Here is a 25,701-nt window from a genome sequence, read left to right as displayed (position 1 = left end):
TCTACTAAATGGTACAACTAGTGGGAAGGGATGAATAAACTAATCCAAACCATTGATCTTATCTTTCCAACCATAGCTACATATTGGCCTGCATCGGCCTATAAACATTGGTTTTCGGTGGTGTCTAATAAATTAAAATCGTACCGTTCAGGTTCTTGACCCCATAGAATCATGGTTAAAAGATTTAGCGACTCGACCCAGCTTGTTGGTCCCCAAGTCTGAATGAGTCTGAGTCAATTCACATCAGACTCGGTCGACGCTTAAAACCATGCATAGAATCTCTCTTTTTACATGCATGCCCTCTCCATTTGTGACTTTTCCTTTTCAATTGGTTGGCTTCTTTATTTTTTTATTTTTTTTAACTTTGAGCCCACATGCTCCAAAGCTTAGTGGTGTCACATCTTTAAACCCCACGTAGTCTATCTTTGATTGAATGAATGGAGATTCAATAGTTTTATATGGAATAGGATTTTTCTAGAATCCTAGGTTGCCCCACAACCCTCTCTTTTCTTTCCTGAAAGCTAACATCTTCCTCTTCTTTTCAGTCAAACACATGCATTCATGGCGCTCTAATGTTGCAATCATACAGCCAGCCCATGTGATGAATCGTATTTGAGATCTTTCCGTGCATGATTGTATATTCTTTTCCTTCTTTAGGGTTACGCTTAAACAAGCTCTGCCGCTTTTTCAATGGATCAAAACAAATCTAGTCTGCAAATGTACTGACTTTTCTATTGGATCCGGAATGTATACATGTGTAATTAAATTTACAATGCATTAACCATTATCATATGCAAACAAACATAGCCCACCTAAAGAGAGCAGGACTTAGAATTCTCGGACGTCGAGCACACATGCATACCACCAAAATCCTCTGTTTAATTTGTAAAATCATTTTGTTTAAAAGATTTCAATTAAAAATTTAAAAAAAAAAAAAAATCAATCTTCTTAGATGCAATGCTAAAAACACTTTATAAGTGATCGCGATTTTAAACTACCATCTCAGTTGATGTGTAAGCAGTCTACCATTACAGCTAGATTAAGTAAGACCTATAATAATGACAATGTCGTCGACCACTAGAATAATCCCTTGTATGTATTATGACTCAGAGCTTTATTTCATGAAACTTGCCATAATATAATCATAAAATACACCACTACAATGTATTATTAAAAGCTTTTCTGTGGAACTTTTCATCCATTCACATTGATGTATACACATGAAAAGTAGTGAAAAATAGAATCAATTGTCAATGTGATCTCAAATAGGGTCTAACAGTAAACTTTTAAGTTGCAAGCTAAGCATCCAAAATAGCTCACAAGAACCGTTTTTTCCAAATGACCCCTATATATATATATATATACTCCTGCAGCCAAAGTGACAGCGGATGTAGCATCCACTGGTAATGTGTGGAAGAGGGCTTTCTATGTGGATAGAGGCAACACCTTTTGCATCTTTTAAAGGTAGCATTATAGGTGTTGGGTCCTGAGGACCAGGATGGTCGAAGATCAAAACCTAAATGTGTCAGGGGTTGATCATCAAAGCCAGGGCAAAAACGATGAAGGAATTTGAGCGTTGATGTAGCTAATTTCTCAGCCACCTTCTATCGGAACCAAAATTCCACATGTGGAGCCCCTAAACATCACGTTTATAAGGATGGATTTGAGATCCACTTTTATATATATATATATAGGGGTCCAAAATTATGAGCTTAGTGCTTATGTGCTCCATTTACACATAAATAATGTTGGGGGACCGCGGAAGCACATAGAGATGAATCAACAAAGTATTCCAATTGTACAATCAAGTCCAATCACAAATACTATGAATTTAATGTGAAAAAATCCTTCCGAAAAAAAAAAAGCCACAGTACCAAGCAATAGACATGCACTATGAAAAAAAAAATTTTACGAGATTACCCGATTCGAACAAGCCTTGAATCAACTACGCTACACCTTGAAACCCCATAAATGAATTAGAAAGCTCTTTGATACTCCTTAGTTTTTATTACACCTAATATATATATATATAGGTGAATCACAATCGAAGTAGGAAACAAATCTCGCACTTACACAACTCTACGTAAATTCTGCACGATCATTCGATGACATCTTCGATGGGACTTTAATGGCATCGACAGACTATTGATGGCATCAGATGCCTTCGATGTCATCAAACAAAATACCAAAATATTCCAACAACTAAACATGTATTTTTTGAATTTTTTCGATGAGACTTCGAGGTTATCAACGAACTTCGATGGCATCGAACCTTTTTCACTGGCATTGAGAAGGACACCAAAAGTGTCTAGCAACCAATTATGCGTTGAGATATGAAGCCACATCTAGGGGCCGTACGACCGGTCGTTGGCCTAGCTCGACCGGTCGTGGCCCCTGCTCGACCGGTCGTGGACTGGCTTGACTCAAAGTCCAGTGAGCATCAGTTTTTGGTTCTGAGGTGCTCGACCGGTCGTGGCCCATGCTCGACCAGTCGTGTAGTCTTCTCGACCAGTCATGGTTACGCAGATTCGTTTCCGAATTTGATGCGCACTGCAAATTTTTGAGTCACCTTTCTCAAGAGTGCGAAAGGGAAGTTGCCTAAACTATAAATAGGTGTCCCTATGGTTATTCTAGGGTTAAGGTAAATATTGAAAAATATTTCTAAGGTGTGAGTAAGGGATTTTCTCTGTACTTCCAAGGGGAGAGGTTAGTATATTGCCTTGTAATCTTTGTTTTTCTTCATAGTGGAAGTTTGCATCCATGGTTTTTTACCCTAGTTTGGAGTTTTTCCACGTATATCTTGTCTTATGGTTTGTTTGAATGCTCTGATTATGTTTCTAGTTTATATTTCTTCTTGTTTATCATTTGTAGGTGAGACCATATATTGGATCTCGGTTCACTGCGTTGTTGGCGTGCTGCGCAACAACTGGTATCAGAGCTATTGGTTTAGTTCTATTGGGAGCGATGACGGAAGAAGGGAAGACTCGAATTAAAAAGTTTGATGGTTCAAATTTTACCTTCTGGAAGATATAGATGGAGGATTATTTGTATCAGAATGACCTCTATATTCATCTAGGAAGAAAAGAGAAGAAACCAGAAAAGATAACAGGTGATGAATGGTTTTTATTGGATCGGAAGGCTTTAGGAACGATCCGACTCTCTTTGTCTAAGAGCGTCGCCTTCAATATATCCAAGATGAAAACTACAAAAGAATTAATGGAAACCCTAGCCACCATGTTTGAAAAGCCTTCAGCGTCCAACAAGGTTCATCTTATGAAACAGCTATTCAACATAAAGATGTCAGATGGTGAGAGCGTGGCTGAACATCTAAACGAGTTCAATACAGTCACGAGTCAGTTGGAATCCGTTGGCATTATATTTTTTAGGATGAGGTCAGGGTGTTATTGATCTTGTCCAGTTTGCCAGACAGTTGAGATGGTTTGGTGATTGCTGTGAGCAATTCTCCATAGTCGACAAAGCTGAAATTTGATGATATGGCCGGTCTAATTCTCAGGGAAGAATCTAGAAGAAAAGCATCAGGAGTTTCAGGGGATTCAGGGAATACTCTAAACGTTGAAGGAAAAGGCAGATCGCTGAACAAAGGAAGCAATAAACACGAACGTTCTAAGTTGAGGAAGAAGTCCGAGGGACCGAAAGACAAAGATGGATGTTGGCATTGCGGCAAGAAGGGGCACATGAAACGTGATTGCAGGGCGCTCAAGAAACAAGAAGGAAGCTCTCAAGGCGAGAAGGATTTAGTGAATCTATCTGAGGAGAGTGACACAGATGCATTAATCTTGTCTCTTGATGCGAGAAATGAGTTTTGGGTTATAGACTTGGGTACTTCATTTCATGCCACCTCATGTAAGGAAGTTCTGCGTGATTATGTGTCAGGTGACTTTGGAAAAGTCTACCTAGGTGATGATGAGCCATGCAGTATTGTTAGAAAGGGAGACATTCATGTAAATCAGAAAGACGTAACGATTTTGAAATTGAAGAATGTCAGACATGTACCGAGTTTGAAATGAAACTTGATCTCAGTGGGGCAGTTGGCCGATGTGACGACATTCACCAGTGATTCCTGAAAGATCACAAAAGGTGCCTTGGCGATATCTCGAGGTAAGAAGAAAGGTACTTTGTACGTGACTTCAGGATCGTATAGTTCACTCGCAGTCGCATCAACTGGAGTGAATGGGCAATTATGGCATCAGAGGTTGGGACATATGAGTGAAAAATGGATGAAAGTGCTATTGTCAAAAGGGAAGCTACCAGGCCTGAAGTCTATTGACTTAAAATTCGGCAAGGACTGTGTATGGCAAGCAGAAGAGGGTAAGCTTCAAGAAGACGGGACGCGCTCCAAAGATGCATCTGTTGGAGCTTGTACACACTGATGTGTGGGGACCGGCACAGGTATTATCTCTTAGTAGCTCACGTTATTTTGTTTCCTTTATTGATGATGCTAGTAGAAAACTGTGGGTCTATTTCTTAAAACATAAATCCGATGTATTTGATGTATTTAAGAAGTGGAAAGTTATAGTAAAAAATGAGACAGGTAAAACAGTAAAATATCTCAGATCTGATAATGGAAGAGAGTACTGTGATAAGAGGTTTGAAGAGTATTGTGCAGCAAATGGAATCAAACATCAGAAAATAATTCTAGGGACACCGCAACAGAATGGTGTGGCTAAACGCATTAATAGGACCATCCTTGAGCGCGCTAGGAGTATGAGGTTTCATGTGGGGTTGCCCAAGACCTTTTAAGAAGATACTGTGAATACTGTCACATATCTCATCAATAAAAGTCCCTCAGCACCATGAATGGTGGGCTATCAGAAGAAACGTGGACTGGAAAAGAAGTGAACCTTGCACATCTCAGAGTGTTCGGTTGCACTTCATATGTTCACATTAATGCAGAACATAGAAACAAGCTGGAAGCGAAGTCCAGGAGGTGCACGTTTATAGGCTACAGGCAGCATGATTTTGGCTACAGGTTTTGGGATGCAGAAAATAAAAAAATTATTAGAAGCGAGGACGTAGTCTTTAATGAAAAAATGATACATAAGGACAGTGTGTAGGAAAATAAGGCCGAGGAGAAAGAATTCATAGAGGTGGAAGAGTTATCAGACACAGGTGTTACAGCGTCACAGGATGATCTTGCACATGAGCATTATGAGGCAGAGCCGCATACACCAGTTATAAGGAGGTCTGCTTGCGAGAGGAGACCCACGGTCCGATACTCACCCTCCTTACATTATCTACTGCTGACAGATAATGGTGAACCAGAATGTTTTGAAGAGGCATTACAGTAGGATACATGGGTTAAGTGGGAGTAGGCCATGGATGATGAGATGGACTCTCTTGAGTGTAATCGTACATGGGAGCTAGTCACTCTACCTAAGGGTAAGAAAGCTCTTCATAACAAGTGGGCTTATAGACTGAAGGAGGAGCATGATAGTTCAAAACGGTACAAGGCTAGATTGGTTATGAAAGGGTTTTAACAAAAAGCAGGTATCGACTTCACTAAAATATTTTCACTAGTAGTGAAAATGTCTACGATTCGCATGATCTTGAGTATAGTGGCTACAGAGAACTTATATCTAGAGTAGCTAAATGTTAAGACAACATTTCTTCATGGGGACCTTGAAGAAGAAATATATATGCATCAGCCGACAGAATAAGTGGCACTAGGAAAAGAGAGCAATGTATGTAGACTGAAGAAGAGTTTATATGGCCTGAAGTAGGCCCCGAGGCAATGGTACAAGAAATTCGATAGTTTCATGTCGGGAAACGATTTTAGGTGATGTCATGCAGACCACTGTTGTTACTTGAAGAAGTTTGATATGTCGTACATCATTCTTCTTTTGTACGTTGATGATATGTTTGTGGCTGGTTCAAGCATGAAGGATATCTCAGATCTCAAAAGACAACTGTCTAGAAAATTTGCCATGAAGGATTTAGGAGTTGCAAAACAAATCTTAGGCATGAGGATAAAGCGTGACAGGAAAAACAAGAAACTGATTTTATCACAGGCATGGTACATAGCTGAGGTACTTAATCGATTCAATATGGGAGGTACTAAGCTGGTTAGCACTCCATTAGTCAACCACTTCAAGCTATCGAAAGAGCAAGGTACAAAGACGCATGAGGAACGGGACTACATGGCTAAAGTCCCATACATGTCAGCTATTGGGAGTCTCATGTATGCTATGGTGAGCACGAGGCCAGACATTGCTCAAGTAGTGGGAGTTGTTAGCAGGTTCATGAACAACCTCGAGAAGGAATATTGGGAAGCTGTGAAGTGGATCCTCAGATACCTGGTAGGTACTGTGGATATAGGGCTATGCTATGGTAAATCGAAAATTAAGCTACAAGGCTAAGTAGATTCAGATTTGGCAGGAGATATCGATAGCAGAAGAAGCATTATGAGTTATGTATTTACTTTGGGTGGTATTGTAGTTAGTTGGGTCTCTCAGTTACAGAAGATAGTATCTATCAGTACGGCAGAAGCAGAATATGTTGCGGCTACAGAAGCGTGTAAGGAGATGGTGTGAATGCAAGGTTTCATGGAAGAGTTGGGTAAGAAGCAAGCAGATTACAAGCTATACAGTGACAGCCAGAGTGCAATACACTTTGCTAAGAATTCAGTCTTTCATTCAATGACCAAGCATATTGCCATCAGATATCACTTCATACGTTTGTTATTGGAAGATGGATCGATTACTCTGGAGAAGATTCATACAAGTGAGAATCCTATGGATATGCTGACAAAGGCGATCACACGGGAGAAGGTGAAGCTCTGTTCAGCTTTGATTGGTCTTCAGGCTTGAAGATGGGGAGGTGATGCACTCCGGATGTAGAAGACGAAGGTTTATGGCGATGTGTTTCTAAGTGGGAGATTGTTGAGATGTGGAGCCACATTTGGGGGCCGCACGACTGGTCGTGGGCCCTACTCGACCGGTCATGGCCTCTGCTCGACCGGTCGTGGACTGGCTCAACTCAAAGTCCAGCGAGCATCAGTTTTTGGTTCCGAGGTGCTCGACCGGTCGTGGCCCATGCTCGATCGGTCGTGGGGTCCGCTCGACTGGTCGTGCAGTTTTCTCGACCGGTCGTGGTTACGCAGATTCGTTTCCAAATTTGATGCAGACTACAGATTTTTGAGTCATCTTTCGCAAGGGTGCGAAAGGGAAGTTGCCTAAACTATAAATAGGTGTCCCTAAGGCTATTCTAGGGTTAAGGTAAATATTGAGAAATATTTATAAGGTGTGGGCAAGGGATTTTCTCTGTACTTCAAAGGGGAGAGGTTAATATATTGCCTTATAATCTTCATTTTTCTTCATAGTGAAAGTTTACATCTGTGGTTTTTTACCCTAGTTTGGGGTTTTTCCACGTATATCTTGTCTTGTGGTTTGTTTGAATGCTTTGATTCTGTTTCTAGTCTATATTTCTTCTTGTTTATCACTTGTAGGTGAGACGGATATTGGATCTTGGTTCACTACGTTGTTGGCATGCTGCGCAACATTATGCAAATCTTGAATTTTTCCAATGGCATCAAGCCGGACTTCGATGGCATCAAACTGTCATCGACAGACAGTTGATTTACTGATTTAAGACATCAATCAACAAATGATTATGGGCCTTCTCCTTAATGGTATAGAACTTGGCGTTCATGTACTTTGTACCACGTAAGTACTAATCATTCTCAAAGAAAAATCTAATATTCTTAGAATAAATTCTGACTACCTTCTTATAATGTTTACAACTCTAAGCTCTGAGATAAAAATTTACATTTATAGAGCATAATTCATAACCTCAAAGCATATCATGAACTCAACTTTCATCTTTCATGGTTGAAGCAATTGTAATAGACTACTTTACTATCTAACTCTACCAATCAGTAGGAACAAGATGCTGATGTGGACTTCCTACTGTCAAGGTGCATCTTAAAATTTGAGTATAAATATACGGCCATCTTAACATGATTGGTGTTCCCACTGAGCTTGTACTAATCCATTTTTTCTTTGCAAATACTTCGTCATTTTCTTTTCTAATTACCTAGGATATCTCCATAGCAACCCAACTATGAAACTAATGTATGGACGCATGTAGACCAATTTGTACATCGAACTCCCTACTGTGAAAGCATAAAGAATTCCTCCTGTACGTTTACATTGTAGATCATTCCTTGGGTTTTGGAACTGTGAAATTTATCATATCTCTAAACAATGGCACAGTAGGATGGGCCGGTTTTGGGCTCAGTCCAGAAAGGCACTTGGAAGCCAATAGGAAGAATAAATATGTTCACAAAGTTTGTACATGTTTGCAAAGAGTCCAAAAGGGCCATGAGCTATGCCATGTTTGGTTTATCTAAGCCATTGATACGAAGGAAACGATCATGAATGGATCATGTGTGAGAAATCTCCCCAATCGGTCAATTCTAACCTCACTGTTGTGTTAGTATGAAACTAAATGGTAAAGAAGGATTTAATGGCTAAGATCTTATAATTTAGGAGGTTTAGAGGGCATGATCCATCTATGGTGAGAACATTCACACATCAATGGCTTGGATAAACCAACCATGGCCCCCACTTCTACAATCATGGTGAAGAACTTTCCCATTCACCACAAACAAGATACTTTATATATATATATATATATATATATATATATAATATGTCAATTAAGAGGTTTTGCCAATGTTTCTGTTGGGGACGCGACAATCCCAACATGACTAGTCCGGCACCAAAGCAATCTTAGGTAGAATCTTATGATGCAAGAGGAAAAGAAAAATTCAAACAACCACAAAAAAACACATGAATTTTACATGAAAAAATCATTGCAGGAAAATAAAAATAAAAATCACTGCACTAGGCAACGAACAATCCATTGTAATCAAAATGTTATAACAGATGGAAATACGAGAAATCCAAACTTTTATATCAAAACCCTTGAAAACGTGCTAAACTCTAATCTCTTTTCATTCTCCTTTAATTAAGTAATTAGAATCCTATTTGTATACTTCGGTATGAAATTAGGAACAAAAACCCACACTTAATCATTCTGCTTGATTGCATTGTCAGTCAACCGAGATATCAACAAAGTCCCTCAATCAACCAAAACGGAACATTATATCGTGTTTCGATTGACCCTAAAATTCCTCAGTCGATTGAACAACACAGCACCAGATTAAAGGCACTCTATCAAAAATCCCAACCTTCATGAAAAAGTTACCAACATTCTCAATGCTTTTAAATTAGACATCAGATGCCAATCATTAATAGAGACAGTTCATCTAATAGTAACACTAGGTGCAACACATGAAACAAGAATCATCCTGGTCCTTACTCATGGATTAGTGGTAGACTAACAAGAGTTATAACACTAAGGTCATGGGTTCGACTAGCCATAGTGGTGTGCACGGGTGTGAGGGTATGTGCATAAGTAAATAAATTTATAAATAAGGCAACAAGAATCACCCTGATGGGATGGTCCTAACATATAAATGAGGCCTATTTGTTACAACTGTTTACTTTTTACAAGACATATATCCATGGTTAAAATCATCAAATTAAGGTTCTACTTTAGAATTATAAGAGTGAGATCTATATGATGATGATCTATTTGATAGTAAGATCTATCTTTACTCCCCATTTTCCATGTTATTGATCGAGTGCTTATGATCATATCTTGATTGTCCATTTTCCATGGTATTGATAGAATGCTTGTGATCATCCATCCGATGGTGATGGCATGATTTTTGTATCATGGCTTGGCCCTAGCTGTATGAAAGAAAAAAGGGTTCAAATTAATCAAAAGCTTGGGGACATTGCTAACCTCCCATGAAGGTGGGGACGTAGGCGAAATCCTAATATAAAGATAAAGTTGGTAAAAAAAAAAAAAAAAGAAAAAAAGAAAAAATGAGGAAGCTCAGCCCAAATAAAAGTCACTCTCGTCATTCATGGGATAAGCGAGCCTAAAACAAAGATGGAGAAAGAGAAACTAGAAAAAACAAGGACAGATAAAGTGAGAGAGATTCAAGAAGACCTCCCAATAAGATAAAAAAAGTTCCATCACAGAGCAACCTCGGAAATCCAATTTCGCAAATGCCCAATTAAAAACCATTTCAAAGATTCGGCTTTTTATTGGTGAAACCGGAGAGTCAGTATTCTAAAAGGTTCATGTATTCTCCTACTTCCAAATGCCCCCATAAAATCCCAAAGCAAGCACATTTTCCAAAGGGATTCTTTATGGTCCTTGATTGGTCCCACCACCGCATTTCCGTTTGGGAAGTTGAAAGAAGAATCCATGTCCTAAATCCAGAGATGTTAAAAGTAAAAAATAAAAAATAAAAAATAAAAAATAAAAAAAAGGTCCCAAATGTCCTTAGCCATCAACCGATAAGTGGAGGACCAACTACCTCTCCCTTTTGAAAATGATACACCTATTTATCTCTTCTTTTAAATCGTCTAATGTAAGAATTTTGTTGGCTCTAGTAACCCATGCAAAGGCTTTCCACACTTTAGTGCTTTTGGTGGGGGCTGTCAATGGGCTGGGTATGCCTGATGGGAACCCGAACCTGGGCAAGTGTAACTAAATGGGTATATGGGTGTAGGATTTTTTATTATTTATTTTTTATATGAGAATTCTAATGGTTTATCCACACCATCCATCAAATTTTCCAAATCATTTTATGAAACCAACCAAAAATGAGGCAGATCCAAGTCTCAAGTGGATCACATGGTGGGGATTTTAATCTCCCACCATTAAAAAACTTCTTGTGAACCGTAGAAGTTTTGAATTAAGCTGATATATTTGTGTTTTGCCTTGATCCATGTCTATGTAACGTTACGTATAGGTTGGATGGCAAATAAACATCACGGTAGGCCCTAGGAAGGTTTCAATGGTAGGTGTCATTATCATCGCTGCTTCCTCAGGTGTGGTCCACTTAAGCCTTGGATTTGCTTAATTTTGTGCTAATACCCTAAAATGATAAGGAAAAAAATGGATGGACAGTGTGGATAAACCCGTACATCAGGGTGAGCCTCTAAGAGCCCCAACCTGTTGGGAGCTCAGGACAGGTGGGGGTAGTACCCAATCGGTCTCCATCTAAATGCACGTTAGATGATAAGTTGGATCCACTAATCTAAGGATGGATGAGAGAGTTCCATTTGGGAGAATTATGGGCAACAAAAATAAAATAAAATAAAATAAAAGAAACTGTCAATAAAGGAAGATAGAAGCATATGTGTCACAAAGTGAATGTCATCATGTAATGGAAAGATTGGTGGTGGCTATCACAACTTGTCAGACGGGTCCACGCACAAGTTTCTGACTATAATTTTTGTTATAAATTTTAATCTTTTAAGTTGATGATGCAATTTTTTATTTTTATTTTTTATTTCTGAAATTTCAAATGATAAATAGGTACCTAATACCCTTAATGGAGATCGGAATTGTTGCCCCACTTTAGAGATGAGACATGAGTATGGGTATGGATGCGAGTGTAGTTCCCATTAAGAAAGTATGGGTGTCAGAATGATTTTGATGAGAAAACGGCCCTAGTCGTCCTTGTATACCTTTCACCTGTTCATCAACATCTCCCTCATTTAGAGATTGAAAAACGATGTCTCTTCCTTCTTAGGCAATCTGAAATTGCGCACCTGGCATGAATTTATTTCAATCTTAACGGGCCCATTGCTTTCCACAATCTTCATTTATCTTTGATACCCTAACTTCCGACTGTAGACCCATGAAGCTTTTTATTTTGACCGTTCACTACATATCGACCACCTAGCCAGTTAGGAAGCAAATCAATGTAATTTGTTATTATCGGATTGCCACCCAAATCAGGGGCCATGATTTTTATGGTTTTTTATTTCTTTGTTCTATTAGGCGTGGTTTGGCTAGCGACCGGAACACTAGCCATCTAGCCAGTGTCAAATCTCTGTGGGCCCCACCTTGATGAATGTGATTCATCCACACTATCCATCCATCCATTTTGCCAGGTCATTTTAAGGCATGAGTCCAAAAATGAGGCAGATCCAAATCTCAGGTGAACCACACCACGAAAAACATTGGGGATTTAATGATTACCATTGAAAAGGGAGGCCCAAAAGTTTTGGATCAAGCTGTTCTTTGTGCTTCCGCTTCAGCCAAGTCTGTGTGAACTAATCAACAGGTCAGATGGCAAATAAAATTTAAGTGGGCTGTAGAAAGTTTTGAACGGTGAACAATCAATGATGTTTTCCTGTGGTGTGGTCCACCTGTTATTTGGATCTCCCTCTCATTTTTGGGCTGATGCCCAAAAATAAGATGTGGATAAAACACATGCATCATCATGGGCTCAAAGAACTTTGACACCAGCTAGCTGGCTTAGCCCACCTATGTCTATTATGTGCCACACGTAAGCAGTGTTAGAAGTACCGTATCGCTACAAGTTTCGCTGGACAGGGAACGATATGGCTCATAATAAATATCATTTGATAACCGAAAATGTTGGGAATCACGGAGAAAAAAAAAATGGTAGAACTTTCGGTAAAACCTGAGAAGATGGTAAAATACATGTATTTGCATAGCTATGAATAAAATGTTTGTAAAAAGAATGTATGCATAACAAGTTTCCATTTTATGGGGGCTTAAAAGCATGCGTCGTCCTAAGAAAAAGTCTAACCATCCCATCCAACCATTCAATCATCTATCCAACCTTCAATCCAAACATTTATCAATATTACAAAATATTGACAACTCGTAATATTTGGCCAAAAAATCATCAACATCTGAAAAGGAAACAAAAGATTGTGGTCTTGATAGCACGCATGTTGCGATAACAATAATATTGAGATATTATCAATATTGGCAACAACAAATTGAAAACTGTATACAACAATGTGCTCAATAAAAAATGAAATAATTTTTTTAATAAATAAACTTTGTATTATCTCTACATTGGCGATATTATTGAAATATCGCCGATACACTTTTGATGCAAGTGTTACTTAGAATTTACACAGTCGAAAATATTGATGATATCGATACATTGGCAATATAGGCAACACAAAATTTACACAATTAAAAATATCAACAATATCAATACGTTGGAGATACTTAGCGATACATTGTTGATGCCTGGAATTTCTAATACTAGCGGTGTCATCGGTATTGCCAAGCTAGAGATAACAATAATATCGGAAATATTTCGATAATATCCACGGTAATTCAAACAACGCATGTTAAGTAATGTCTGCACGAGTATCCATTCACAAGCTATCCTGTCAATTACCCAACAACAATACCATTCTTTAAAATAGACCTTTATTTCATTTTGGTTAATCTTCATTACATATTAGAGATCATGATTGTTGGTCTTCAAGATTATTTTTAATCCCTTACCAAAAAGATATGATCTCCCCAATACATAATCACAATTAACTAAAATGAGATAATTCATTTTTAGGCACCTTATCAAAATGAGATGAACTCATTTTTTAAGGGCCCACCAAACAGGCCCTAAGCCAATGAAAATTTTCCCACCGCCAACTCTATATAGTAGACAGATTGGCTCTGATAAGATGGAAAAATTATCCTCCAAACACTAAACTAAATAAAACATTATATAGCATAAAAATATATTAAAGCAAAATAAATAAATAAATGAAGCAAAGAAAATAACATAACTCAGAACTTAGAAACCATGAAAATAGCTATACTTCCACCAGCACAGATTATATCAAGATTATCTGAAAACGAAGAAGAAGAGAGTTCCAGGTCCTAGTCTGCACCAAATAAGAAAAATGCAAAAATGGAGCTGTATGACTCAAGATTGGGCAAGGAGAGTCTAGCCGGTGATATTTTGGGACTTATTAAGGATGACACCCTCGTATTTGACTTGGAACCACTTCATGGCATCCTCCTTTGTGACACGGTGCTGAATCCCAACACGAGACTTGCACCTGCGGCGGCGGCCCACACGGTACCCTGGGCGTTCAAGAACCACGAAGAAGTCCATACCATAAATGCCCGTTGAAGGATCATACCTGTGAAAATAATAAAAATAATAAATGAGATAATCAATGAACATGTTACATGCAAAATGACTTTTGAAACAGTTACATTCATTACGCCAAGATCCTACACAACTACTAGTATTAGGAGTGACCTTAAGCAAATGAAGCTTTTCTAATTCTCTTAGAATCTAGAATTACGAATATAAGGAAGGGCATTTGGTTTTTTTTTTTCCTTTCTTTTCCCAAATATAACACAAATGTAACAAACAAAGTTTCCAGTTACATGATATTTTAGGGCATGTTTAGACGTGGAATCCAAGGCAAAAGTAAAAACAATAATTATTCAATGGTGATTTCCATGAGAACGAAGGAAATATGGATTCCATTTTTGAATTCTTGTTTAGGTAGCAAGTGGAATCTCATTTTCTCCTCACAATATTAACCTAGCTTCATGAACCAAACAACATACAAATCCTCCTGTATTCCTTTCAATTATGGAAAACTGTAATAATTGCTTGGTGGAATTTACCATTTTCTTTGCTATCCAAACAACACAAATCGTGAAATCAAAGGAAAACCCTTTTCCTTATCTGTTGTTTGGTATGGAATCCATGGCTTCCAAACATCCCCTTACATTCAACAATTGAATTCCATATCTATCTTGCCACCAAAACCTGCTTCATAGGTATCAAAAGTAGGGCTGTCAATGGGCTGGGCCGGGCCGGGGGTAGGTCTCGGCCCAGATTTTGAGCTATTTCAGGCCAGGCAGGCGGGCCAGCCCTATTCAAAATTCTGATTTTTCAGGCCGAGGCCCAAGTCCAAGCCCGGCCCATTGACACCCCTAATCAAAAGAAAAGCAATTCTCTTATATACTCGGCTTCCTGATATACACCATGATAGGCCATTTTATCAGCAAAGGACTCCCATCTCTTCATGGAGAAAACAACAAAAACTGTTATCATCATCATTCAGAAATTCCATACTTTGGACAACAAGGTTTAGGTTGAGGTCACCTTGAAAGGCCTACGCAAGTTTCAAACAAGAACCCATTGTTATTTCCAGAGAGAAGCTCTGGGCAACATCATGAGGAAGCTATCAACATACATCCATATCAACTCCACCTGTACTCCCCCTACCCCAAATCCAACTATCACAAGACCAAGGAAACAAGCATGTGAAGAGAAACTACGCCTTACCATCTCAGATAACCCAAAACCAAAAATTGTCACTTGATATGAGCATGTAAAAGGGATGAACTTTCTCATACAAAGAACAGCAAGACCGTTATTTAGGAAAGCAAGACAGCTTTAGTTCAGACATGGTCGAAGAATAAATGGAAGCCAATGTCTCCCAATTCCCCACATTTGGTTATGATGTCCATTTCCTTTGATGCTTAGAAGCTCAACAGGTATCTTGATTACTGTCATGACAATCTTATTGAACAATTAGTAGATCGGTGCCTAAATGTGAACATTTTAAAAGAAAATATAAAAATCAAAGCCCCCTCAAGACAGGCTTTTTCTCACAATGCTTCAATGTGCGTGTTTGGATTACCAAATACCATGGTAATGTGTAGTTAAAAAGGGTCATTATTACTTTTTAACCATGCTTGGATAGAATGCAAATCTCGATGAATTTCGGTCACCCCCGTTTACAGCCTAGTCACATCAATGTAAATCAACGACTCTTAGCCAAATCCAATGCAAATTACCACCGTATCTCTCTGACGAGAGAAGTGATCGTTGAGTCGGTCTGGTGCAATCATGTACACTGAAATAGAGATGCTCCATCAAGCTCTTCTTATTAAATTGGTGATGCTCTTGGTCTTAATCTCACAGACCATTTTCTACAGAGAAGGAGAGAGTTCCATTCTGGTTTAGCCCCTCCACCTCCCTGCCGGTGACCATGCACTAGCAACTACCTTCCTCATACCTACCTCCCTCTTCTCTCTGGGAGCAGTGCTAAAGCATTGCTCTTCATGTTATATTTCTAAAAACTGGGGCGTTTCCGTCCATTCCACCAACAAGTAAAATCCCTACCTTTGCAGATATTAGTAAGTTACATTTTTGCCCGTTATATTGTTAACCCAAATGGTTACAAGCATTCTTGTTATATTCCTCAAAACCAAAGGGCATTTCTGTCCATCTACCAAACAATAATAGCCCTATGCTTCCCTTTCTTGCATCAGATCTGCAATGCCATCCTCACGAGAGGGAGCGAGTTTTCTTACAGCCAATGGATGAAGAAGAAGGAAGGAGAGAGATCCCACCAAAGCGACAGTAGCCGTAATGAGCTCTTCATCTGCTTCACATCCAGATATCCGTTTATTTACACGGAAATGCACCAGAAAATAAAGTAGAAAATTGCGTTCAACATCCAAACACGGTTATGACATATACGGTCTACATCCAAATGAATGTGTACAGCCGCCAGTCGTATTCATAGGTAGGTTATGATGTATCCAAACATAGTTAAACGACAGCTCTGTCAGACTATAATCAGTAGTTGTCAAATGTATACAGTGCAATATAGGGATATACGTTACTATCCTACAGCATTTGGTAAACCAAACAGATCCTAAAGAGATCAGAAGTACATTCTTTAATCCACCAAATCTATATGTCGTAAAACCCACTCTTTCCATGAGGTACAGAATGAAAACCCGCTCTCAATTGTTGTCAGCTCTCTTCATATCTATCTTGAACTGACAGTGGGTGTACTAACAGTGAAGTGTGAACTGACAGTGGGTGTACTAACAAGCTAACCGAAAAAAAAAAAAAAAAAAAATCTTGAACAGGATGCTCACCTCATGAATAGCTCGCTTAATACATTTATTGGCACAAATTTAAAAAAAGAAAAAAGAAAAAAAACTCATATAGAATTATGGCCTTCGACAAACACACCTTGAAATTACAAAATGTTCACGAGTATGACTTCCCTTCACCGCCAAGGTAACAGTTCCGTAACAATCTTATAAAAACTCCCTACAAAGCTAATGAAAATGAAGCCTTTAACCTCCATCAGACCATAGGAATGAGAATGATGAACATCGCATTGAACCATTGTTTAATCTACCTCTCTTGGGAAGCTTATGAAACCTTAATCAACTCCAAGCAAGCAAGAAAGAAACCAAAACAGAAAGTGGCAAACCAAGGGTAACATCTTTACTGAGCTCCAGGACTACTTTAAATTTGTTATTTTAATTTTAATTTTTTAATTTTTTATTTTTAAAAAAATTCCTCCTCAAGGAAGACCCTTGCAAGGTGAACAACCAGTTAGTCAGACATCGAGAGCAATGCCATTAACTTTTGTGTGCTTAACCTCCTCTTGATATTACTTTTGCACTTCCAAATATTGCAAATAGCCTTTAAAATTACAGATTTGCACCGACGATGGAAATGACTACATGTTAATGAATGTATGACCATCACGACGTCATGGAAGTATGCACAAAACTGCAAATGTGATTAAAGACTACAACTCTTTTGTTCAGAGTGCCAAACCCATTCCCCCCGATGGTGTGAGAACACTTGCACAAAATAAGATGCCCCGATATTATAGTAAGAAAATTGATGTAGATTTTTAAAGAAGAGGCTCCAAGTCCAGCTGGTGGGACCAAAGGTTATGGTCCACCCATCAGATAACTTCCAAAATATTAAGAGCATGTGACATCCAACCCTTCCAATATGTTGGCCCACCGTGAGGATCACCTATTGCAAAATTCAGCCCCATCTACCCACCAGGTGGGCCACACCATAGAATACGATGTCTAGCCAATTAGCCATTGATAAATGGAAAAATACAAGTCTGGTCCACTAGATGAGTGGATGTGGCTGACTTTTGCACAAGGTGACCCTCATGAATGCGCCAGCCTATTGAATGGATTGGATGTTGCATGGACATGAAATGTTGAAAGTGGGGCCATAACTTATAGTCCAACCAAGTTGGACTTGAGATCTCTTTTTAAACATGTTCAACTGGCCAAGTATGTGAAAGACGTGAACATTAAGATGCATGCAGGTCTAAATACTCGAAATGTGAAAACCATCCATGCCACTTCAATAGTCATGACAAATGACATTATATCAATGAATGGATCCACCATAAAAACAACCCTTAGCATGTGGCTAAGGACATCTCTCAGAATCCTCATGCCTAAACCTCAATGTTCAGAACAAATTCTCCTTTCTTTCTTTCTTTCTTTTTTTTAAAATTGTCGTAGTTCCACAACAAGTTTCACCAACAATGGCAGTCCCCACGGAAACATGAGGTACCGAGTAAAGATGCATAAATCCATGAACATTATTTGTGCAAAGCATGTGATCACAACATATTTGATCAAAACACATATGCACAAGGGAAAAAGTTGACTTACTTGATTCCAAGATCAATATGTTCCTGGATACCAAAGCCAAAACACCCGGTATCACTGAAGTTCCTTCGCAGCAGTTCATACTCCTTTACTTTCAGCCCGCTCTCCAATAGCTGCATTGCCTTGTCCCCCCTAACAGTGACATAGCATGCAATTTTTTCATTCCGCCTGATGCCAAACGATCGAACAGTGTACCTTGCTGCAAAAAATATTAAAAATAACAAATCGTAGGGGACCACCCAAAGAGCCTCAATCACGCACAATTTTTTTTGTGAATACACATGCTGTTAAAGAAACCTACCCTTGGAGAACACTGGCGTTTGCCCACTTAGCTGTTCCAAGACCTACAAACAATAGCACATATCAGAAATGAAAAGGAAAATATGACCTTAAAACAAAGGTTTGCATAGCAAAAAAATATAAGGAAATTGGAGAAACATGGATTTTCAAGTCCCACACTAGCATTTGGAGACCAAATCATCATTGGATGTTGATCAAGGTATTTGAGCTAAGATGTGCCAAGAAAATCAGATACCAATAGAAGACCTACAAGATGGGGAAGCAATGCAATAGACTATCCAACCAGATCTTTTCTATGCTTCATTTTCTAGTTCTAGCCAGAGTAACAAACAAACCAACCGACCCAATAAGCTAGAAATTGACTTTCCCTGATCGATAAAAGAATAAAGATATATTGCACATATACTGGAATATCACCATGCTTGTACATCCAGGCCCTTGTGCTTGAAAGTCATGCATACATCAAACATGCATCACATTGTGAGATAAAACAGGTCCATGCATGCCTTCACATCCATACCAAACAAATTTATCGAAAGTTCTCATGTCACCCAAGCAAACAATTTGTAAATAGAAGACAACAACCAACTGTATGTATTTGAGCAATCAAATTATTTGAGGAAAATCATCTGAAGAAAGATTCACCATAGTTAAAGGTGCTACGCACACCCTAGCCACAATTGCCCCTAGAACACCCAAAACACTTGGGCACACCTAGGCACACACCTGGAGATTCCAGGAGCAATTTTTTAGAAATTTATTTTTAAATCACACATGTTGTACGGTAAAAGACAGGATGGAATGGGAAAAAGACAGATGTGGCCAGTTCTCCATTCGGTCTTTTCAGTCCATGATGCGAAAGCTGGGTACAAAGAATATGCTCAAACTAGCCATGATGCGAAAGCTGGGTACAAAGAATATGATCAAACTAGCCATGTGTGGAACAATGGTGCGCCCCCAAACACAGAATCTTGACCGTCCTTCAAAAGAGATTAATGATCATCCCAAATATTTGCCTTTTGTGCATGTCTTTAGCCAAATCTATTCCCCCAAATTCTCAATCCAAATCATAATTTTGCTAAAATCCCTAAATTTTCCAAACCTCGAAAATCCAAAATGTCAATACCCCCAAATCTTTTAACATAATATTTTCAATTCCAGTCAAATCCCAATTCGTCATCTATCTCATGTATGCAAATGAAAACTCAAATTGCTTTTAAGAAGATCAATGTAGTGCTTAAAACAGCAATAGAAGAAAGAAATCAAGAAGATCTCATGAATTTATTAAAAAAAAAATCGAAGATGTTTCGGAGATGGAGTATTTTCTTAAATTAAAGCTTTGATATAAAAATAAATGGGGAAAATGCACTTCAAGTGGGACTAAAGGCGTCTTTCCACCCATTATGGGTGTCAACATTTACCCAAAAGCATACATCACACATTATGTAGATGGCAGCTGAGCACACCTAGACACACTTAGGCATTAAGCACTAGGCACCTATCTAGGGATAGCAACTCTCTTGGGGTCTAGGCAGCCCAAAATGTCAAGGCATGTTAATGCAGGGGCATTTTCACACTGGGCTTGAATGGGGTAGCATGTGGGATGCAGGGCACACTCCAGGGGGGGGGGGGGGGGGGTGGGGCTCATGTGAAGTGGAACCCATGTAAAGTACGGCCCACGAGGGGGATTCGGCCGACGCCCTAACCCATGGGATGTGGGATCTGAGCTATGAGATGAAGGGATTGATTCGCCATGCTCTATCAGTTCGAGCTTTTAGAGTAAGTAGTTAATTGTCCTGCAACAAAGGGGTGTCATAGCGAGAAGTCTCATGTTCGAGATTCCTCACCAGGGATGATAAATGCAGGGGCAATTTCAGACTGGGTTCGAGTGGGGTAGCCTGTGGGATACAGGGGCACACTCGAGGTGGGTGGCCCGTGTGAAGCGGAACCCATGTGAAGTGGGGCCTATGAGAGGAGTTCGGCCAAGGTCCTAACCCATGGGATATGTGGCTTGGGCAATTAGATAAAGGGATCGATTCGCCATGCTCTATCAATTCGAGCTTTTAGAGCAAGTGATTAATTGTCCTACGTCACATGTGCTTAGAATGCCTAAAACAAGCAGGACAGTGATTTGGGGAAGAGAGGGCAGGAAGATGATCTCATCAGTAATGTGATGGCTGTTTTCTGAGGCGCCCAATAGGTGCAGGGGAATGGATAACTGAACATCTTAGAAAATGGGTGATGTAGTTGCATAGCCAATCAATCTCTGAATTAATGTCTGCTACATTTTGATGGACCTAAAAGAAGCAGGATAGTGATTTGGGGAAGAGATGGCAGGAAGATGATTGCATCAATAATGTGATGGTTGTTTTCTGCGCCGTCCAAAAGGTGTAGGGGAATGGATAACTGAACATCTTAGAAAATGGGTGATGCATTTGCATAGCCAATCAATCTCTGAAAAATATAAATAATGAGCTAAAGATCAAATCATGTGACCGTCAAATTTAATTGAACCTTGCTGTGAAAAGTGATGCAATCCAGACAGCTTGGAAAGGTTCAATAGAAAGATGTTTGCGAGCACCACTCACACATTTGCACGTGGCATGCGATGTGACCCAACTTGCCAATTGTCGGGGACATCTGAAAAGTGCTTAAGGTGGGCCGACCATGCAGAGGACCTTCCCAACAATCGTTTCTTCTTTTTTATAAACCATGCGCTTCTTCTTTCCTTCTTTGTTTCTTTCTTTCCCTTTTCTTTTCTTTTCTGTCTCTCCTTTTTTTTTTTTTGGTACAGGGGAGGCCCACATGATGTGTGGAGCAGCCTTGTTCTTCCTCGTGGTCATCTGCATGGTTTTGCAAACCTCATTCATATATTAGATGTGTCCCAAACACATCCCATGACGGGATGACATGTAGCGTATGTAAATGTGCATGAGGAAGTAGAGCAGTTCTTTACGGACATTAAGATATAGCAGAAAATATATAGGGCTCGTTTCAATTGGGGCATTTTTTTCATTTGGGGCTGCTGGACATTACGATACCAGGGTATTCTCAATACCCGAAAATTAGGAAATTGCAATCCTAAGAAAAAAAACTAGGATTTTCATATTCCACGAGTGATTTACCACCCCTCTTCAAAAGGATGGGCCATTTACAGTGGGAAACATGTGATGGTTCCAATCATTGGACCAAAGTGATTTTTTAGTGGGATGGGCAAGTAAATGTGTGGAGATCCCATGATGGAGATCAATGATTACAGGTCGAGCGCTGATGAGCACATTGAATAATCCATGTGGCTGAGAGCCCTCACAGCCCAGGCACAACGATGCAATTATCAGGGGCGCGCTCTACCAGTGAGCTGATAGCCTTTGTGGGCCTCCCACAGGGATGCCTACTATGCCAAAATCGAGAGAAAGCCCATCCCTCTCTTTCCTTTTTGCGCCCCTGCCCATTTCCCTTTCCATTGATTGGAAAGCTTGGATCATCCAAGAAAAGTGATTTTTGAGAGGAATAGACAAACAAAGGTGGGACTAATGTTGTTAAAATCGTTATTGTATTGCAAATAGTAAAAGGGGTTGAATCGTATCGAATCACAAATCGTATCGTAAATCGTAAGATTTTTTCTGATTTTGAAAAGATACAGTCTAAATGTTAAAATTGATTTTCAACTGCATGAGTTCTTTGAAAGCTGAGGAGAATTTATGCAGGTCGTGGCCCACCGTATGGCCCAACAATTATGTAGGCCCACAACTCACCATAGGGCCCAATGTGTGCTAATTTTTGGACTGTTTATTTACAAATTTAGGAGCCTAAATCAATGGTTGTAATTTACTATTTTTGAGAGATATGGGGGTTGATTTAAATATATGATTGAGGATATGAAGGGAATGTGATTGATATGATTGAAGAAATGGGATTGATTTAGAGATATAATTACTTTCTATGTTTTCTTTTTATTATTAGGCTTTTCCCATATTAAGGATCCCATATTAAGGAAGATTAGATTAGTTTGAAATAAATTGTGATTGATTTTAAAACAAATTCTTAGTTGTGGGGATTTCAATTGTCTATAAAAGGGGGTGTGGGGTAGAAGTTAGTCTTTTTTTTAAGAGATGGGGTAGGAGTTAGTCATTTGAATATTTTTCTAAGTGTTAGTTTTCTTGAAGTTTTTGTAAGAGAAGAAGGTTGATATCATTAAAGTTCTCTCCCTCTCTACTCCATTGTTCTTATGGATATAATTTTTTTATTTTTTTATTTTTGCAATTTGGGTATCGAGATCTCATTCACTCCATAACTGGGTTGGCACTAGGAATCAAGGGTTGAACCACATGATGGATGGTCTAGATAAAAAAATCAGCCTATTTATGGTATGATCAATATGAGCATCCATTTCCCTAACCATCAAATGGACAATTAGGATCAACTGATAAAATTGATCCTCTATAGGATTGTCCATCAAGGGTGATAACTACATGATGGGCAATCTAGATCCATGATTAGACCAGTTGTAGTATGATCAGTATGAGCCATTACTTTCCCCAGCCATTATGGATCAAACATGCAAATTTTGTTCAAGCAAGCAACATCCAATCCACTAATCAATTTGATCACATAATTTACCACTTCTATTTGGGAGTTGTAGTTAGTCAGGTGATAACGTGGGCCACACTTGTTCATTAAATTTGAACACTTCTTTAAAAAAATAAACAGTACACCACACGTGATTCGCAACTTGTAAGCCAACCAAAACAGGCAGTCTAGGAATCACAATTCCCTACTATAACGGGCAGCAATCCCAATAACCAAGCATTTGCAAATTTCAATACCTTGTGATTGAAATATCCGGGGTATCTAAATTCCCTCAATCCAAAAGACCCCACAAAGTTATGATCGTAGGGTTTTTATTTTGGATAATGCTAATCCCTGTAGGTATTTACCCCAGCCCAATTCCTGCCTCTGCATAAGCAAGATCCAAACCTTTGATTAGCCGCCCCCAACATGCTGGTGCACGGAAACTGTCAGATCAACCTGCTCATCCAGTTGGGCAAGCTTTACAAAACAAATAGACTGTAAAAAACAAAACAAAACAAAACCAAAAAAAAAAAAGGCCCAACGGTGCACCCCGCACGATGACCAGGCCAACCAGGTTATCCGCCCCACGAAGCACACAACCAAGATCCGTCACATGTGCGAAAAGTCAGGACGTGTGGAAGCAAGTTAGATTAGCAGACGTCTGTAACCGTCATCATTAACGCATAATTCATATCAAATCGAAACGGACTACGAAAATAAAGAAAATAAGAGAAAAGATCGATCAAGAAGAGACGAATATGGCGATGGAAATGAGGTAAGAGAACAGATCAGGTGCATTGGAGGATTGATATGGAAAGGGAAGCGTACCTTAGCAGCCCTGGTAAGACGATCTCCGCTCTCTCCGACGGAGATGTTGAGGACTAGCTTCTGCACCTTAATCTCCCTCATCGGATTCGACAACTTCTTCTCCGAAGCCTTTTTTTTATTTTCCCAAAACACAAAAACACTGTCAGACAAATGCAAGGGCACAAATAGAGAGAGAGAGAGAGAGAGAGAGAGAGAGAGAGAGAGAGAGAGAACCATGGCTTTCTCTGAAGGTGAGGGCAGAACAGCTTTTCGACCGGCGAGAGGTTGGAATGAAAGAAACCCTAAAATAGGCGAGCTCGCATTTGCTAGGGTTTTGTTTGGTTTGGAAGGTAGGACAGAAATGACGAAATTGCCCTTATGTTTTTGAATTGACTAAAATATCCTTGCTCATGAGTACTGAACGAAAATAAAAACCTTAGTACACGTAAAGATGTGGTCGATGATCCAAGACACTTGCAAATACTAGACCAAGCATACAATTGTCCAAATTACGATATCCATCTGGACATTTTTTTAATGGTTTGAAATAAAAATTATCCAGCCATCAGATTTCCACGCATGAATCTATGGTTATGGACTTAGTATCTCTCTATATATGGAAAAGTAATGTCTGGTCAAGCTCTATAGGCTTTACCGTGTTGCATGTGGGACATCACGATGTGCATTTGGTGACTTAAAAATAAGGCTAATCTATGATTTAGGTGGGCCACGCCACAAATAAAAGTTTAGAGTGGATGCTCGCACATTTGAGCCTTCTTAATTGTATATGGGTCCAGTGAGGGATGTAGTTTAATACATCAATACCTCCATTGTGTGTGCACCACCGAATTCCAGGCCGTTTTAAAACTTGTGGGCCACACCAAGTTTTCGGATGTATTTGATTTGGACGTTTCAGTATGATTTTACATGATTTCAACTAGTATAGCTCACCTGAGATTTGGAGATCCAAAATGAATACAGAACGTTAAATTTTTAAAAAAAAAAAGCATGTAAAAATTCCATTGCCGGGACTTGAACCCGGGTCTCTCGGGTGAGAGCCGAGTATCCTAACCAACTAGACTACAATGGAATGTTGTACAAGATATTCAATACACAATTATTTCAATAAATTACTGAAAGTCGTTGTCTATCCATGCAATCCCCTTTTTGGCTGATTCTAGCAACGTGACCCACATGATGAGTGGACCACCTGATTTTGTGTGTTAGGTGATCTACTTGGGGTCCGACCACTTCAGTGTTAGTGATGTCTTATACAACTTGGCATGTTGGCAGGAAAGATGATCACGTCCCACAAGTTGTGGTACTTTGCCAGTGGGTGATCACTTCTCTTCCCACGGAAACATAATATAGACCATTGATCTGATCATCTACTCCTCTCATTGTTGAAAATTTTTTTTTTTTTAAAAAAAAAAAAAAAAAAAGATTTAGAAATCCTAAGGTTCTCTCCTACCATCTTTTTTATTTATCCTTTCATCTTATTTTGAATGCCCATGTATATGTTGTCGTTGGAATGATTGGAAGAGTGCGGCTTGGTTAACTTTAAAATGGCCATCCATGACTGGCTCATTGGGTCAATTGTGCACCACCGAAGATTAGCCTCCACTCATATCATTTTTTAGTTATCTATGT

The 25,701-nt window shown here is 39.2% G+C and overlaps 1 protein-coding gene and 1 non-coding gene across 2 annotated transcripts; both read right to left on the bottom strand.

Annotated features, from left to right (window-relative positions):
* Positions 1-13,678: 13,678 nt before the first annotated feature.
* LOC131221497 (large ribosomal subunit protein uL5) lies at positions 13,679-24,440 on the bottom strand. The gene is made up of 5 exons (XM_058216772.1): positions 24,286-24,440; positions 24,073-24,180; positions 18,674-18,716; positions 18,376-18,571; positions 13,679-14,030 (listed from the first exon to the last, which is right to left on the bottom strand). The coding sequence occupies exons 1-5, from the start codon at positions 24,286-24,288 to the stop codon at positions 13,832-13,834; spliced, it is 549 nt and encodes a 182-aa protein (XP_058072755.1). The 5' UTR covers positions 24,289-24,440; the 3' UTR covers positions 13,679-13,831.
* Positions 24,441-25,068: 628 nt separating this feature from the next.
* Positions 25,069-25,141, bottom strand: TRNAE-CUC (transfer RNA glutamic acid (anticodon CUC)). Its single transcript has one exon. It is a non-coding gene; the product is annotated as a tRNA-Glu (tRNA).
* Positions 25,142-25,701: the final 560 nt, after the last annotated feature.

The sequence above is a fragment of the Magnolia sinica genome, chromosome 1 (assembly GCF_029962835.1).
Source record: "Magnolia sinica isolate HGM2019 chromosome 1, MsV1, whole genome shotgun sequence".
In the NCBI taxonomy this organism is placed as follows: domain Eukaryota; kingdom Viridiplantae; phylum Streptophyta; class Magnoliopsida; order Magnoliales; family Magnoliaceae; genus Magnolia; species Magnolia sinica.
Note: the sequence above shows the minus strand (reverse complement) of the source record. Positions and strands in the feature narration are given on the sequence as shown.

Bases quoted from the DNA above. Each gene is read 5' to 3' on its own strand.
- LOC131221497 (XM_058216772.1), bottom strand. The intron at 18,572-18,673 runs GTAGGTTTCTTT...TATTTTTTGCAG, and splicing joins AACGCCAGTGTTCTCCAAGG to CAAGGTACACTGTTCGATCG. The intron at 14,031-18,375 runs GTAAGTCAACTT...TTATTTTCACAG, and splicing joins CATATTGATCTTGGAATCAA to GTATGATCCTTCAACGGGCA.